At 40.3% G+C, this 18,431-nt stretch overlaps 1 protein-coding gene across 2 annotated transcripts in view; it reads right to left on the bottom strand.

Moving 5' to 3' along the window:
* Positions 1 to 14,520: 14,520 nt before the first annotated feature.
* COPS4 (COP9 signalosome subunit 4) overlaps positions 14,521 to 18,431 on the bottom strand; it is a 59,921-nt gene continuing 56,010 nt past the window's right edge. For both annotated transcript variants that reach the window (XM_090267913.1, XM_090267914.1), the window contains one exon: positions 14,521 to 15,015. In XM_090267913.1, coding sequence (XP_090124039.1) covers positions 14,882 to 15,015 — 134 coding nt within the window. In that variant the 3' untranslated portion in view covers positions 14,521 to 14,881. The remainder of the gene's footprint in view (positions 15,016 to 18,431) is intronic.

Raw genomic sequence — 18,431 nt, 5'->3', positions numbered from 1 at the left:
ATCTCTATAACTGTGCTTGTATATTTGCATCAGAAAAAGGCACGATCACCATGTTTTATTTCTATAACTGTGCTTCTATTTGCATCAGAAAACGTTTTGAAGTTTGCCTGCAAACAATCCACCAATGAACAGCTTGCCTGTGAACAATCAGCCAATGAACATTGATTCCCACACTTGCTGGCAAAATGCCATAAAAACCTGTGAGTTGTGCAGCTCGGGGCTCAGACCTTTGAAGACTACTCCTCTGGGCCTGCATGCATGAATAAAAGTTTGTCCCTCCACCTCTCCAAGTGCTGCTTGAGTTTCTCGCTACTGGTAATTTCCCGCAACACAAGTACATTAGTGAATTCATCTATTTCTCATTGCAGTTCTGTCATTTTTCACCTCATGTACTTTGATGCTGCTTTTAACTGAGCTTTTTATTCCATTTCCCCCCTTCTCTCTTAGCATATCAAATGCATTTATTTTTTTAAAAATTTTATAGTGTTTTCCCTAAAGTTTGCAATATACACTGACAACCTATCTAAATCCACATTTAAATAACTCTATACCATTTCATGGGTAGTGCAGCTACCATATAACAAAATATTCCCAATTCCTTCTTCCTGTCATTACTATCATTCATTTCACTTATCCATATGGTATAAGCATCCCCAAATTGTAGTTATATATTATTATTTTGAACAAAGTTATTAGACCAACTAAAAATAAGAAAATTTATTTTACCTTCACTCTTTCTTCTCTGAGACTTTTCCTTTCTGTATGTAGACCTGAGTTTCTAACCCATACCATTTTCATTCTCTCTGAAGGACTTCTTTTAATATTTTTTGCAAGGCAGATCTCCTAGCAACAAATTTCTTCAGTTTTGTTGAGTCTTCGCCTTTCTCCTTAATTTTTAAAGAATAATTTTACTGGATAAAATCCTGTATTGGTGGGTATCACCACCTTAAATATTTCCGCTATGCTCTTGCTTGCATGGTTTCTGTCAAAAAATCCAATATAATCTCACCCATGTCCCTCTATAAGTAAGATATTTTATCCTCCATGGCTTCTTTTAAATTTTTTCTCTTTGTCTTTGGTTTTCACAGTTTTAATATGATATGCTTAGGCATAGATTTTTTGGTATTTATTATGCATGATGTTTTCTGAGCTTCCTAGATCTATGCTTTAATGTCTATAATAAATGTTGGAAACCTATCAACCATTAGTATTTCAAATATTTCTTCTGTTCGATACCCCCCCCTTCCTGGTATTCCCATTATACTTATGTTGTTACATTTTATACAGTTGTGCTATAGTTCTTGGATATTCTGTTCCATCTTTTTCTTTAAATATATTTACTGATTTTAGAGTGAGAGGAAGGGAGAGAGAGATATCAATGTGGAAGAGAAACATTGATTGGTTGCCTCCCATGCTCGCAACCTGATCGGAAATCAAACCTCCAAACTTTTGGTGTATGGTATGACAATCTAACCAACTGAGCCACAATGGCCAGAGCTCTGTTTCATCTTTTTATTTTTTTTAATCCTCACTCTAGGACATTTTTTTCATTGCTTTTAGAGAGAGAAGAAGGGAGAGAGAGAAACATTAATTTGAGGGAGAAACATCAATTGGTTTCCTCCCATTTGTGCCCAGACAGGCACTTGGACCTGCAACCCAGACATGTGCCCTGGCTAAAATCAAACCCGCAATCTTTCGGCTATGGAACAACGCTCCTACCATCTGAGCCACAGTGGCCAGGGCTGTTCCATCTTTTTTTTTTTTTTTTTTGTACTTAAGTTTGGGAAGTTTCTCTTTTTTTAAGTTTTTTTATAAGAGTTTATTTTGGGGGGATTTGAAGATGGCGGCACAGTAGGGACAGTGTTCTCAGCTCGCTCCTGTTAAGGAGACACTCCAGGAATGAATGCGGAGAGGAGTGACTGAGTGAGTGTGGACACACTGCAGGCTGAGTCATTCTGGGACCCGGTGTGTCTGCAGTACCAAGCCAGAGAGCTCACTAGCCGAGAGCTGCTTGGAGGCTCCCCCTGCTATGGGCACACCGATAAGCGAATTCTTGTAGGGAGTTAGGGAGAGGATTTGGCTGAAAAAGCCAGAAGAGTGAGAGAACAGTGAACAACCAGGACTGGGAGAAACTGTGTGATCTGAGTCTAGAGGGAAATCTCCTCAGCTGCAACCTCCGACCGAAAGCTCGGCATTCCGGGTGCGCAGCACTTGCGCTAGGGCCCTACAGAACAAAGGGACAGTTTGGGGGCAAGGAGAACGGCAGCACAAAAAAGCTGCTGCGGAACTCCGGACTGGGTGAGAGCTCCTGAGCAAGAGAAAAGTGCATGCCCCCGGCGCTTTGAGCAATCGAGCTAGAATCCCACAGAACAAAAGGTGGGTTTGGGGCTAGGAGAGAAATAGGACGCGCAGGGTGTGTAAGTAGTGAAGAGAGCGGAGGCGGTGGTTCTGGAGTGGAGACGGTTTTAGGCCGGGGAGAAGGGCCCGCAGGGAAAGGCCACTGCGGAGCTCCAGACTGGGGGAGAACTCCTGGGTAGGGGAGCGCTGCGCTGACCGACCACACTAGAACCCTGCAGAACAAAGGGACGGTGCTGGGGCGGGAAGAGAGATAGAGCGTGCAGGCCTATAGACAGGGAAGCCAGTGGAAGCTGTAGCTCGGAATAGAGACAGTTTTGGGGCAAGGAGAAGAGCCCACACGGGAAAGCTGCTGCAGAGCTCCAGACTAGAGGAGAGGCCCTGGACAGGAAAGTGCCACTGGGCCCGGCGCTTTCACCGACTGTGCCAGAGTCCTGCAGAACAAAGGGACGGTCTTGAGACAGGGAGAGAGGTAGGGTGCGCAGGCATATAGACAGGGAAGAGAGCAGAAGCTGTAGCCTGGGAATAGAGACACGACTGGAGGCAGGGCAGGGATTGCTGGCAGGCACAGGCTGGACCAACAGAGGGAAGGAGTAGCTGGACAAGCCTGAGGAGGGCTGAGGGTGCCTCAGGAGGGGACAACTAAACGCAGCTCACAGCAGAGCGGTGGTAGGCCCACGAATAAAAGACTAACAATCCTAGAATCAAGCAGAACCCTCCCACAGCCAGCCAACCAACCAGAAAAGATTTGAAACTCATGAAATTTTGAATAGGGGCGGACTCAGGAAGGAAGGAAAGAAGGAAAAACAAAAAAAACAAACAAAACAAAAATACCCAGAGACTGCCTAAAAGTTGAATTGAGTTAAAATCCTTGCATTCTTTTATTTCTCACTCTCTCTCTAACTGCCCCTCCTGTCCTTTCTTATTCTCTCTCCTTTTTTCCCCTCCTCTTCCCTCCCTTCTCTCCCCTTAGTATGTCTCCCCTGCATCCTATTCTTTAATTTTTTAATTTTAAGTTCTCTCCCTTTCCTTCCTATTCCCTTTTTCCAATCCCTTTCCCTTCCCCTATCTTCATCCTCCCTCCGTTTCCTTTCTCTCTCTCTCCTTTCTCTGCGCTAAGCACCTTCAATTTTATTAAATTTCTTTCTTTATTTTGTCCCCCTTCAGTCTACATTCGTTTTTCTTTCATCCCTTGCCCTTATTTTTCTCCTCTCCCTATAAATATTCTCTCTTTCTTTCTCTCTCCCTATTCCACTTTATATTCTAATCTTTTAATATTCAAATTATAATTCTAATCTATCCCCCTCTCCCTTCACCCTCCCATTCTTACCCCTTCTCTATTTCCACCCCATCCCCTCACTTCTCTCTCTCCCTCTTGTATTTCTCTCCTTCATCCTATCTTTTGTCAACTCTTTACTTTCAATCTTTCCATCCCTAATACCTCCTCTTCCTCCTGATTTCCTTCCCTCCTCCGTGTTCTTTCCCTCCCCCATCCTCTTGCTTTCCCATCTCTTATTCCTCTCTCTCTCTATATTCTCCCTTTCTCTCTATCTTGCAACTTTATATCATGTTTTAATGTCCTAATCTTTTTTATAATATATAATTTTTAAAAAATTTTAATCCAGTCCCCCCTCTTCTCCCTCCCCTTCTCTTTCGTTCTAACTCCTACCCTTCTCTTCTCTACTTTCTCTCTCTCTTTCCTCTCTCCCTTCCTGTCTTGCTATTTTCTACTCTGTATTTTTACTCTTGAAAAATTATTTCTCAATCTGTTTCCTACCTTCTAACCTCCTTAGCCCTCTCCTTCAATTTCTGGCTGTCTGTCTGCCTGGATGTCTGTTGTGTCTATCCTCCCTTCCACGCTAATCATATAGCATATACCGATTATATAATCCTAATACTATACACTTCCACTTTCTCACTCCACACTGTAACCCTCTCCTCCTTTTCAAACATACAGTGTAAATGTTAATTGCTGTCTTACATAACCTTGATCCCAATTGCTAATATTATTACTCTATCAACTTCCAGCTCAAAAATTACCATTCCTTCATTTAAAACAACTCCTGTTTCTCCTATGAAATAAGAGTCCCAATATCTCCACAAGTATATTAATACAGGCTCATTTGCAGTCTATAGTGAGATTGTAGTTGGGGGAGATATTGGAGAGTGTGGGTTTCTTGCCTGGGTTGTTTGATTATGTTTTAGCAGCTCCTCCACAAAAGAGCTCAAGACAAGGTGGGCAGAGTGACCCTCAATCAACTAACCAGAGAAAAAGATCCACCAAAGAGTACCTGAAATACAACCAGACAGATTAAAGAAATAACATCAAGGACAACACAGACGGAGATCCAAGAGGGCGGAGGAGTAAGTGGAAGCTACACTAACCTCCTCCCAGGACCAGCCAGTGCTGACTCAGCCCCAGTACAGCAGACAGACAATTCCCCTCCAAGTGGCATCAGACTAAGGAAAAATAAAAGCCCTGCCTACAGGAATTAAGTTGCCACACCCACGGTTCTTAAGCCTGACGGCTAATCACAGATTGAGTAGATTAACAACTAAAGAAGACAGACAAAGGCAGTAGATCACTGGAAGTCTCCAATAGGCTGCCTAGGGCCAGTCTGGTACATGATCTGACGCTACCAGAGGCAGATCCAGGAAGAGCAGATCATTCTAAGAAGCACCAACAAACAATAGGAATCACAAAAATGGGGAGACAGAGAAACAACCTCCCATCAAAAGTAAAGGTAGAATCCCCAGAGAGAGTGCTAAATGAAATAGAGGGGAGCAAAATATCAGATACGGAATTCAAAACATGGATTATGGAGGAGCTGAGTGAGCTCAGCGGAAACTACAAAGAACTCCAGAAAAACTACAAGGAACTTACAGAGAATTACACGAGCATGAAAAAGGACATAGACGCTATCAATAAGAGCCAGGAGGAAATGAAGAATACGATCTCTGGATTGAAGAACACAGCAGAAGGAATTAAAAGCAGGCTAGAAAAAGCAGAAGATCAGATCAGCGAGCTGGAGGACAACGTACACAAAAACTCCAAGACAATGCAACAAAATGAAAAAAGACTGAACAAGACTGAAGAGGTTCTAAGACAGATGCAGGACAACATGAAACGTAATAATATCCATATCATAGGAATTCCAGAATGAGAAGAAGAAGAGCAAGGGATAGAAAACCTCTTTGAAAAACTAATGACAGAAAACTTCCCTCACATGAGGAGAGAAAGAGTCACGCAAGTCCAGGAAGCACGGAGGGTACCAATGAAGATGAACCCCAACAGACCCACCTCAAGAAACATCATAATTGAAATGGCAACATTCAAAGACAAAGAGAGAATCCTAAAAGCAGCAAGAGAGAAACAAGTAATAACATACAAGGGAGCTCCAATAAGGCTATCATCAGATTTCTCAGCAGAAACACTACAAGCCAGAAGGGAATGGCAAAAAATATTCCAAGCAATGAAAAACGAAGGCCTACAACCTAGAATACTATACCCAGCAAAGCTCTCATTCAAAATGGAGGGTGAAATAAGGAGCTTCCAAGACAAAAGAAGGCTAAAAGAATACCTCTCCACCAAACCAGAAATGCAAGAGATGCTAATGGGTATGCTTTAAGAAGATAAAGAAACAGAGAGAGACAGAGAAGAACATGAGTACAAAGGGGAAAAATGACAATGAATAAGTACTTATTGGTAATAACCTTAAATGTAAATGGATTAAACACTCCAATTAAAAGACATAGGGTAGCTGAAGGGATTAGAAAGAATGACCCACATATATGCTGTCTACAAGAGACCCACCTTAGAACAAAAGATCTACATAGACTGAAAGTAAAGGGATGGAAAAAAGTATTTCAAGCAAATGGGCAAGAAAAAAAAAAGCCAGGGTAGCAATACTTATATCAGACAAAACAGATTTCACAGCAAAGTCCATAAAAAGAGACAAAGAAGGGCATTTCATAATAGTTAAGGGAAAAATCCATCAAGAAGATATAACCCTTATAAATATATATGCACCCAACCAACTTAGGAGCACCCAAATATATAAGGAAAATTTTGAAAGACTCCAAGAAAGATATAGACAACAACACACTCATAGTAGGGGACTTTAGCACCCCATTGTCAACAATGGACAGATCTTCGAAGCAAAGAAATACCAGAGATATTGAGGCACTGAACAACACTCTAGATCAAATGGACTTAGTCGATATATATAGAAGTTTTCACCCCAAAGAAGCAAAATAAACATACTTCTCAAGTGCACATGGAACATTTTCAAAGATAGATCACATGGTAGGACACAAAACAAGCCTTAACAAATTCAAGAAAATTGAAATTATATCAAGCATCTTCTCAGATCACAATGGCTTAAAATTGGAAATCAACCTCAAGGAAAAAACTCAAAAACATTCAAACTCATGGAGAATGAATAACATGCTATTAAATAATGAGTGGGTTAACAATGACATCAAGGAAGAAGTCAAAAAGTTTCTGGAAACTAATGATAATGAACACACAACAACCCAAAACCTATGGGATACAGCGAAAGCAGTCTTAAGAGGAACGTTCATAGCAATACAGGCCTACCTAAAAAAGCTAGAAAAATCTCTAATAAAAAATTTAACCCTACAGCTACAAGAACTAGAGGAAGAACAACAAGCAAAGCCCAGATCCAGTAGAAGGAAGGAAATCATCAAGATCAGAGCAGAATTAAATGACATAGAGTCTAAAGTAACAATTCAAAAGATCAACTAAAGTAGGAGTTGGTTCTTTGAAAAGATAAACAAAACTGGCAAGCTTTAAACCAGGCTCATCAAGAAAAAAAGAGAGAGGACCCAAATAAATAAAATCAGAAACGAAAGAGGAGAAATCAAAACTGATACAACAGAAATACAAAGGATTATAAGAAATTATTACGAACAACTGTATGGCAAGAAATTTGACAACCTAGAGAAAATGGACAAATTCCTGGAAACCTAGTCTTCCCAAACTGAATCAAGAAGAAGCAGAAAGTCTGAATAGACCAATAACAGCTAGTGAAATTGAAGCAGTAATCAAAAAACTCCCAGCACACAAAAGCCCTGGACCGGATGGCTTCACACGTGAATTCTACAGAAAATTTAGGAAAGAACTAACTCCTATCCTCCTCAGACTATTCCAAAAGATACAAGAAGAGGGAAGACTCCCAAACTCGTTCTATGAAGCCAGTATAACCCTAATTCCAAAACCAGGTCAACACACAACAAAGAAAGAAAACAACAGGCCAATATCGCTGATGAACATAGATGCTAACATCCTCAACAAAATATTGGCAAACCGGATCCAGCAACACATTAGAAAGATCATACACCAGGATCAAGTGGGATTCATCCCAGGGATGCAAGGATGGTTTAATATTCGCAAATCAATAAATGTAATACACCACATAAAATGAAAGACAAAAACCACATGATCATATCAATAGATGCAGAAAAAGCATTTGATAAAGTACAATACCCATTTATGATAAAAAACTCTCAGCAAAATGGGAATAGAGAGAGCATACCTCAACATAATAAAGGCCATATATGAGAAACCTGAAGCCAACATCATACTCAATGGGCAAAAACTGAGAGCATTCCCCCTGAGATCAGGAACAAGACAAGGATGTCCGCTCTCTCCACTCCTATTCAACATAATCTTGGAAGTTCTAGCCACTGCAATCAGACAAGAAAGAGAAATAAAAGGCATCCAAATTGGAAAAGAGGAAGTAAAACTGTCATTATTTGCAGATGACATGATAGTGTACATAGAAAACCCTATAGACTTCACAAAAAAACTACTCAACCAAATAAGTGAATTTGGCAAAATAGCAGGATACAAAGTCAATATTAAGCAATCGAAGGCATTTTTATACACCAACAATAAAAACTCAGAGATAGAAACTGAAAGAAAAATTCAATTTACCATAGCAACAAGAAAAATAAAATACCTAGGAATAAACTTAACCAAGGAGGTAAAAGACCTGTACTCAGAAAACTACGTAACACTGAAGAAAGAAATTAAAGAAGATACAAATAAATGGAAGCATATACCATGCTCATGGATGGGAAGAATCAACATCATTAAAATGTCCATACTACCCAAAGCAATTTATAGATTCAATGCAATCCCTATTAAAATACCAGAAACATATTTCACAGACCTAGAACAAATACTTCAAAAGTTTATAGGGAATCAAAAAAGAGCCCCAATAGCCACAGCAATTTTGAGGAAGAATACAGTAGAAGGAATCACAATACCTGATATCAAACTATACTACAAGGCCACGGTAATCAAAACTGTCTGGTACTGGCATAAAAACAGACCTATAGATCAATGGAACAGAATAGAGAGCCCAGAAATAAACCCAGGTTCATATGGTCAACTAATATTTGACAAAGGGGGAAAGAACATCAAATGGAGTGAAAAGAGCCTCTTCAACAAATGGTGTTGGGAGAACTGGACAGGGACATGCAAAAAAAATGAAACTAGACCACCAACTTACACCATACACCAGAATAAACTCAAAATGGATCAAAGACTTAAATGTAAGTCGTGACACCATAAAAGTCCTAGAGGAAAAAATAGGCAGGAAAATTTCAGATATCCCATGTAGCAACATTTTCACTGATATATCTCCTAAGGCAAGGGAAATAAAGGAAAGAATAAACAAATTGGACTACATCAAACTAAAAAGTTTCTGCTCAGCTAAAGAAAACATCAGCAAGATGAAAAGGAAACCAACCATATGGAAAAATATATTCGCCAATGACATCTCAGACAAAGGATTGATCTCCAAAATATATGAAGAACTCATACAACTCAACACCAAGAAGACAGACAACCTAATTAAAAAATGGGCAAAGGACCTGAACAAACACTTCTCCAAAGAAGACATACAGAGGGCCCATAGACATATGAAAGTATGCTCAACATCACTAGCCATCAGAGAGATGCAAATAAAAACCACAATGAGATACCACCTCACACCAGTCAGAATGGCCATCATCAACAAATCAACAAACAACTTGTGCTGGAGAGGATGCGGAGAAACGGGAACCCTGGTGCATTGCTGGTGGGAATGCAGACTGGTGCAGCCACTATGGAAAACAGTTTGGAATTTCCTCAAAAAACTAAAAATGGAACTGCCTTTTGAACCAGCAATTCCATTGCTAGGATTATATCCGAAAAATCCTGAAACACCAATTCAAAAGAACCTATGCACTCCAATGTTCATAGCAGCACTATTTATAATAGCCAAGTGCTGGAAACAACCTAAATGCCCATCTGTAGATGAGTGGATCAAAAAACTATGGTACATTTACACAATGGAGTTCTATGTAGCAGAAAGAAAGAAGGAACTTCTACCATTTGCAACAACATGGATGGAACTAGAGAGAATTATGCTTAGCGAAATAAGCCAGGCAACAAAAGAAAAAATTCTTATGCTGTCACCTATTACAGGAAACTAATGAACAACACAAACAAATGAGCAAAATTGAACCAGAGGTATGTAAACAAGAAGTAGACTAACAGTAACAAGGGGGGAGGTGGGAGAGAAGGGGGTAAGAAGGGGAAGGGTCAAGTCAAAGAACATGTATAAATGACCCACACACATGGGCAACTGAGTGGGAACTGAATGTGGGGGGAGGGGCAGGGTGCAGGGAAGCAAGAGGGTGAAAGAAGTGAGACAAGTGTAATAGAAAAACAAAAAGAAAAAAATTTTTTTAGTGAGGGAAAAATGAAAATATGAAAAATGGAAAGGCCAGTTCAGTGAATATTAGGACAAAGATTTTTCTTCACGTTGTATATTTTTCTCCCTATCTGATCCCTCCAGAGTTTGGCATTCTAAACAAGTAATGACATAAGTTTCTTTGCATAGAACTAATAAGACCAGTTGTTAATAGAGGTTCCTTTTTTGTTTTTCTTTTTTTGACCAAGTCTTTGACTGGAATGTCAAGCCTAAAGGAGACATGCTTGGGCTCAGGTTGTTACCAAAAAGCCCTGAGGAACTGGGAATGACTTTCAAAGGTAATAAAAGCCCGCGAGATAAAAGGCCTGGTATCATGGTTGGTTGTGCGGTCCACAGCAATCTTTCCAGGGAAGGAATGAAGGTTGTTTTCCTGAAAGATGGCTATAAGAGACCTTAAGGCACAATGAAAAACCAGAAAGACTTGGAAAGGACAGGTGTGTACGGGCCAGGATGAATGTCAGGTATGTGGCTCAGCTTCTGTGCCCTGAAGAGCAGACTGAGGGTCACCCTAAATGTTCCTTGGGTAAGTTCCAGCAAAGCAGAACTAAAGATCATATGTGATCATTTGCTGCTCTTATTGTGTTTATGGAAATGAACAGGATAAATTAAAAATGGACTTAATGTAGTCCCTTTAAAGACAAGGAGGGTAATCTTAGGGAGAAAAATCATTATTCAAGGAAAATCACAATGATCAGTAGTAGACTATAAAGTAGGGCAACTAACCGTCTTAAAAGTTTCTTCTCATTTAAAATATGGTTTCACTTGAAAATTAAACCATGTCTGTGATATCATCAAAGATATTCAAGTTGCAGGCAAGTAGAATGTCAAGTGCCTTGCAACTGGATGTCTTCCCAATAAGACAGTCTTACAGATTTAGAGACTTGTTTGTTGGTTATGTTACATAAATTAACATGTGTTTTCTGTTTTCAAAGGGCATAAGCCTATGACCGCATTACCTGAGTGATTGTACACATAAGCCTCACTTAATCCTCTCTGCAGCGCTGCCTCCTGAGACTCAACAGTTTGGCTGAACTAAATGGCTGGGTTGGTGAAGAATGGGGTGGTCTGTGGGCTTCACTTTAAAACTGGTTTCTCTTTTCTATCCTAATGGCTTGGACAGAAAGGACCCAGAGGTCTGAGAGGGGGGAAACCTAAACTATTTCCCTCAGCCCAAACTAAGTATAATGGGCAAAAGGGTTTTGGACAGGGGAGATGTGCCTAGCACACCTTCCTCCAAAGAAGCCCTTTTTTCTTTTTTTTTCCTCCTAATGTGGAACATTGAAAAATTAATCCCTGCCTTTTGTCATCTAGTAGTTATGGGTTGAATGAAGTCTTTTAACCCTTCTCGCCAAATCTGTTGCCCCCAGAACACAACAAGGATGCCAGCCTGTTAAACCAAGCACGCTGTTGTCCAGAGACAGCCAACTGACCTGGAGTCTGCCCGATCCTTCCCCATGTGGGAAGGCCACCCTCCCCTCCACACCCCCACTATTATTAGGGATTTCTGGACCCAAGGGTAGGTAGGACGATGACCATGTCCAGCTTGAAGCAGCTAGAGGAGCTTGAGACCTTCGCACATTGTCCTTTACAAGATTACAAATGGTCTTAATATCTGAGAGGGAGGGATAGTTATTTTTTACAAACCATGGGTATGGACTTGGGGGTGGGGGTTGCTGGGGGAGGGAGATCCTGGGTGGAGGGGAGTAAAGGGGAGAAAATTGGAACTATTGTAACAATATAATCAATAAAATACATTTAAAAAGTTTATTTTGGTTTTGTGAACTACTGTCACCCCAATAAACTCATTTTTTAAAAAAGTTTATTTGCGTTAAGTTTCTAAGGATATGCCCAGAAGAAAAATCTCAACGGATTGAGAAAATGCTCTAGAGAATGGTAGTTTTGAGTTCCTTTTACTCATTTAGAATCAAAGGAGAAAACATAAGGAAGGTACATGAAATACATCGGTGGTAAAGAGGCAGGAGAAAGCAAAGTGAGAAAACTCTAAAACTGAATAAAATGGAGAATACAGAAACACAGACATTTTTTAAATTGGCATATAAAGATAGTTATTAACATTTACAACACACAGACATGGGACGTGGGGAGCGGAGAGCAAGATAACAATGACAGGCTCTGTGTTCCAGTGCTCTGCTGCCTGCAGTAGTACCTTCAAGGGGTCTAGAAAAGGAAATTACTCTGACATTTCAAAGGTATGTTATCTTAGATGTAGTTAAGTTTCTAGTCAGGTATCTTCAAACTCACTGACCTTTCCTCAGGCATGTCCATTTTTGTTACAGCGATTTTTTAGGTCCAGCATCACCTTTTAAGTCTTAGTTTTCATCTCTCTGCTTATATTACCCCTCTGTTCTTGAATGCTGTCTACTTTTCCCATTAGAACTTTTAGCAAATTAACCAGTTACTTTAATCCCCTGGTTTGAAAATTCGAACATCCCTCCCATAGTGATTGGGGACTCAAAAGTTGAAAAATTTTAGTTTCAGGTAACAGCTAATAGGCTTAGTAATCAATGTGTGAGAAAAGCTATTGTTTCATGGACTGGAGGTATGACCCACCTTGATTCCAGGAAACCATAAGCAGTTCCGCCTTTGTGCCTTAGGAGGACTGCAAGCAATCAAAGTGTTATCTGAGACATTGTACTCCAGGGTGAGATGACCACTGCCCAGGACAGAAGGACCACTGCCCAGGACACAAATGAAAGAATACTGCAGCTTTTATCAGATTAACCTTTTCCCTGAATTCCAAACCTCTTACCTACAATTTTCTTCTCCTTTTATTATAAAAAAGGGTTCATTTATAATGGAATTTAAGAGTCTGTTACGGTAAAAGCCCACTGTCTTCTCAGATCGCTGACCATCTGAATGAAGTGCCCATAAAGATTCAATTCCTGTCTCTGCTTATTGGGTCCAGTAGGTGACAGGCAGCCTGGACACTGGCTTTTCCAGTTTCAATTGCTATCTGGTTCTGATGCTTGATTCATGTCTTCAGTTTGTGTTTTGTCTTTCTTTGCATCATGCTTTCTGTTTTTTATTTAAAGCTAGATATGATGTATCAGTTGATAGAAACTGAGGTAATTTAGGCTTTAGTGTAAGGTTTTGTTAATCTGGGTAGGAACTGTGCTGCACTTAATCTTTGCTATAGCTGTAAGTGGCAGTCTTCTATTTCCTCTATTTTCCTTGTTTTTCTTCTTCATTATTGTGTTTCTCTAAGAAATCTTACTTAAAAGGTCAGTCATAATCCACTGAATATGCTCCAACAGGTGGTAGGATATTTGGGAGGTATTCTATAATCTTATGATTATACCTCTATTAAATTTTTTTATCCTCGCCTGAGGACATTTTATTTTTCACTGTTTGTTTCAGAGAGAGGGGGAGAAACATTGATATGAAAGAGAAGCATTGACTCCTGCATGTACCCCAACCAGGAATCAAACCCACAACCTTTTAGTTACAGGACAACTGCTCCAACCAAGCCATAGCAGCCAGGGCCATACCTCTATTTTCTTTATTTGTTCTGAGTCCCTGGGCTGTGACCTTCAAAAATGTTTCTTAGTCTTTTTCCTCCTCTTGATGAGATGTGGGAATGCTAAAGGGGTCTGAATCATCTAACTGCCTTTTCCCTAGGTCAGATAAGACTCTGAGAAAATAGTTCCCCTTGAGCAGAGGCCTTTATTATCATGGAAAATGATCTGGGTGTATTTCTCCTCCCCTGCTCAGTCTGAAACACAAAGGGATCCCTGATCTTAATTATGAGAACTTGTGTGGTTCCTGAGGGTAAAGTCTAGAAAGTATGTGGGTTTCTCTAAGACTGGGCACACGGGTTTTTAACTGTCAAGCTAGTCTACAGTAAGCTTCCAGTAATCTGTCAGTTATCACATATCACTGTTCACATCAGTTACTGGCTCAAGCAGATTCTTTTCCTAGAAAGATAATCTCTACTGTGATTCTATTTACCTGTCTCTCCAGTTTTTGGAGTAGTGGTTTGCTCTGTGACTTCAATTCTCTGGTATGTCTAATAAAAGCCATTGATTTTCAGCCTCTTCAACTTTTTTCCAAGCTCTTTACATGTTGCATCTGAAACTAATAGTCACCCACAAACTTTTTTGGAAGTTTCTCTAGAAAGTTAGGCTAAAATAATCCTCTCTGAGGAGACTTCCTTGATTTTTCTCTGCTAAATGTACCAGTACTTGGTATAACTATAATAAGTGTTACACTCATTATCTATTGGTTCTGTGATTGTGAATGCCTGGAGAAAAGGCAGTATGGCTTATTTTTACATTTCTAGCAATATGGTATAACTGTCTGCTTAATTGAAAGGAAAGAGAAAAAACAATACCATTTACTAATTAAAAACAAAGTACTACTTTTATTGGGCTCACTTCTCCGTTTATTAGAATAACCACATTTGGAGAGGCACAACGCACTTATGTTTTACATGACTACAAAGTTATCACAAATCCCAAAGTCTTTAGCCACAGATATTTCACTTATTCTGTTTAAAGTAAAAGCTTTCAAAACATCTGAATTAGCCTGATACACAGAAACCCTAAACATATGGGAACTACATATTTTTAAATGCTTGTATGTCCTGCTCTAACAATGTCTTCTTTAAATGGAATACAGAATAAAGGGATTGAAATATATAAGCAAATGTTTTAGAGATAGTGAAATTAACCTGTACAACATGGAAAACGGTATAGCGTGAACAGAAGTTCAGCAAGGAGTCACTGAGCCATCTGGGCTTCCATGGCTTGTGCTGTCCATTCTGGTGCTGTCTGACTAATTTTCTCCAACAGGTTATTCACCTGGAAACAAAGTGACTGGATCTGTTTGTCCCATGTGGGCAGGGCTTCTCGTGCTAAAGAAAAAAGATATAATGTAAAAAGTTGAAATTACCCCTTTGTTTTCACAGCAAATATAACTTAAAAAATAGATAAGTATCAATTTTTTTTAGTTTACTCCAAAAATCTTGGCTAATAAAGTCAAGGTAATTAAGTAATAGTTAAGAAAATACTTAAATCACTGGCACAAAGTATGAAACAAACAGATGTGTACAGACAGATTATTATTACTCATGAAAACAAAATAAAACCAACCAAGCAACCAACCAACCTCAACCACAACCACGGTAAAAGGAAAGCTTCATTGAAGCTGTCTCATCACCACTGACTCATACGACACTGCCATCTACTGGGGAAAGTAAATCTATTTATATATTCAAGACTGTCAAAACTTGACTCAAAATAATATTTTAATATTTAACCCCAAAACAAGATTTAAATATAAGTCCGACACCATAAAAGTCCTAGAGGAAAACATAGGCAGTAATTTTTCAGATATCCCATGCAGCAATATTTTCATCAATATATCTCTTAGGGCAAGGGAAATAAAGGAAAGAATAAACAAATGGAAGTCGTCGGCGGCGGCAGCCGTCCGTCTCGAGAGACGATGGTGTAGCTTCTTAAGAGTCTATCTGCACCGCCAAGAATGGCTGTGCAGTCCGACTCAGGAGTGACACGGTATCTGTCTCCTCCCGTGTTAAATCGACATCTTGCGATGACGCTGGAGTGTCCTCTCCAGTGAAGCTGAAGCTACAGAGCCTGGGCAGGGTGATATGGAGGCTCTGCTGTTGCCCATGCAGCAGACCCCCCCTCTCTTCGCAGCTGAAGGGTCCAAGGGAAAGACGGAGTCAATACAGCTTGGCTTCAGGTGCGCCGCAGGAGTTGCCGGTGTTGACTACAACGTCAAACCGCCTTAGGGACTCCGGCTCCGGATTTTCTGTCGGGGTTTACTCCCTTAGCCTTTCCCCTGAAGAGGTATGCCACAAGGCAGCGGAGGTTTTTTGGAGTCAGAGTTTTCCTTCTCTGATAACAAATGGAAGTACATCAAATTAAAAAGCTAAAGAAACATCAGCAAAATGAAAAGGGAACTGATCATATGGAAAACACATTTTCCAATGATATCTCAAAGGTTTGATCTCCAAAATATATAAAGACCTCATACAACTCAACGCCAGGAAGACAAAGAATCCAATTAAAATATGGGACCTGAACAGATACTTCTCCAAGGAGGACATACAGAGGGCCCATAGGCACATGAGAGAATGCTCAACATCACTAGCCAACAGAGAATGGCCATCATTAATAAATCAACAAACAATAAATGCTGGCGACGATGTGGAGAAAAAGGAACCCTAGTGCACTGCTGGTGGGAATGCAGACTGGTGCAGCCACAGTGGAAAAAAATATGGAATTTCCTCAAAAAACTAAGAATGGGAGACTTCTGGCCAAGATGGAGGCCTAGGCAGACACGCTGCGTCTCCCACCAAACTAAGAAGGAATACAACTACCTCAAAACTATAGAGACAAACAGAAGTTCCAGAAAAATCAAGCTGCATGGAAGTCCAAAAAACAAAGACATAAAGAAATACTCATCCAGAGAGGTAGGAGGGGCAGAGCCAGGGCCAAGAGGATGCAGTGTGGTGGCATCAGCAGCAGTCTGGCAGAAAGCGCAATCACACGTTTAAAAAGTAGAGAGGGACACCTGGGGAGCACTCCCAGCACCACACCAGACTGCAAAGCTCATGTTTCCAGTGCCAGGGAAAGTAAAGCCTCATGACTTCTGACAGTGCAGACCAGTGGGGGTTGGGGTGAAGGAAGAAACTGCCAGTCTCTCAGCAGAGTCCACTTGTTTAAAGGGCCCCGATGGTCCTGGAACGTCTGCAGACCCACCCACTCCAGGAACAACGGCCAGGGCAACAGCTAGAGAGACGCCAGTCCCATACAGGAAGCAGAAGAAGTGCCTGGAAAAGGGGTGAGTGATTAGCAAGTGGCATTGTTCCCTCTCAGACTCCTCCCCAACATACAGCACAACAACATGGTGAAACAGGTTGCCCTGTAATGACAAATACCTAAGGCTCTGCCCCTGAAAACATAACAGGTGCGACAGAGCTACCTAAGACACAGAGGCAAACAAGCACAGGAGACTATCAAAATGAGGAGACAGAGAAGTATGGTCCAAAAGAAGGAACAGATCAAGGTTCCAGTGGAAGAACTAAGCAACAAAGAGATAGCCAACCTAATAACGAGGAGATAGTGAATCTTAAGAGACACAGAATTCAAAACACTGGTGATAAAGATGCTCACAGGCTTGACTTATATTTAAGTATGGCAAATGCATAAGAGAAGAAGTGAAGGCTATGCTAAGTGAAATGAAGGAAAATCCCCACAAAACCAATGGTGAAGGGAAGTAAACCAGGGTTCATATCAATGACTTGGAACATAAGGAAGAACAAAACAGCCAACCAGTACAGAATGAGGAAACAAGAATTGAAAAACATGAGGAGAGGCTTAGGAACCTCTGGGACAACTTTAAACATGCCAACATCTGAATCACAGAGTTGCCAGAAAGAAAAGAGGAAGAGCAAGAAATTGAAAACTTACATGAAAAAATAATGAAGGAAGACTCCCCAGATTTGACAAAGGAAATAGATATTCAAGTCTAGGAAACAGAGAGTCCCAAACAAGCTAGACACAAGGAGGACCACATGAATACACACCATCATTAAAATGCCAAAGGTGAAAGACAAAGAAGAGAATCTTAAAAGCAGGAAGAGAAAAGCAAAGAGTTGCCTACAAAGGGATGCCTTTAAGACTATCAGCTGATTTCTCAAAAGAAACTTTGCAAGCAAAAAGTATTCAAGGTGATGCAAAGCAAGGACTTACAACCAAGATTACTCTGTCCAGCAAAGTCAACATTTAGAATGGAAGGGCAGATAAAAGTGCTTCCCAGACAAGGTGAAGCTAAATGAGTTCATCGTCACAAAGCTATTATTATATGAAATGTCAAAGGGACTTACTTAAGAAAAAGATCAAAATTATGAACATTAAAATGACAAAAAACTAACAACTATCAACAATTGAATCCAAAAAGAAAAACAAAATCCAACGAAGCAAACCAGAATAGGAACAGAATCATAGTTATGGGGATCATTTGGAGGGTTATCAGCTGAGAAGGGGGAGGCAGAGAAATGGGGAAATGGTGCAGGGATTAAGAAGCACAATCGAATGGTACAAAATAGACAGGGGGAAATAATAATATAGGAAAGGGTGAAGCCAAAGAATTTCTAACCATGATCCATGGACATGAACTAAGTGGGGTGTGATTGCTGGAGAGAAGGGGGTTACTGGCCAGAGGGAAGGAAAGGGGGAAAAAAATTGGGACTACTGTAATTTATATTTTTTGTGATCAATAAAGAGCAGTGATGGGGGGGGG

The sequence above is a fragment of the Furipterus horrens genome, unplaced genomic scaffold, assembly GCF_987537825.1.
Source record: "Furipterus horrens unplaced genomic scaffold, mFurHor1.1.pri manual_scaffold_2, whole genome shotgun sequence".
NCBI classification, from domain to species: domain Eukaryota; kingdom Metazoa; phylum Chordata; class Mammalia; order Chiroptera; family Furipteridae; genus Furipterus; species Furipterus horrens.
The sequence above is the reverse complement of the archived record's forward strand: the minus strand, read 5'-3'. Positions and strand labels throughout refer to the sequence as shown.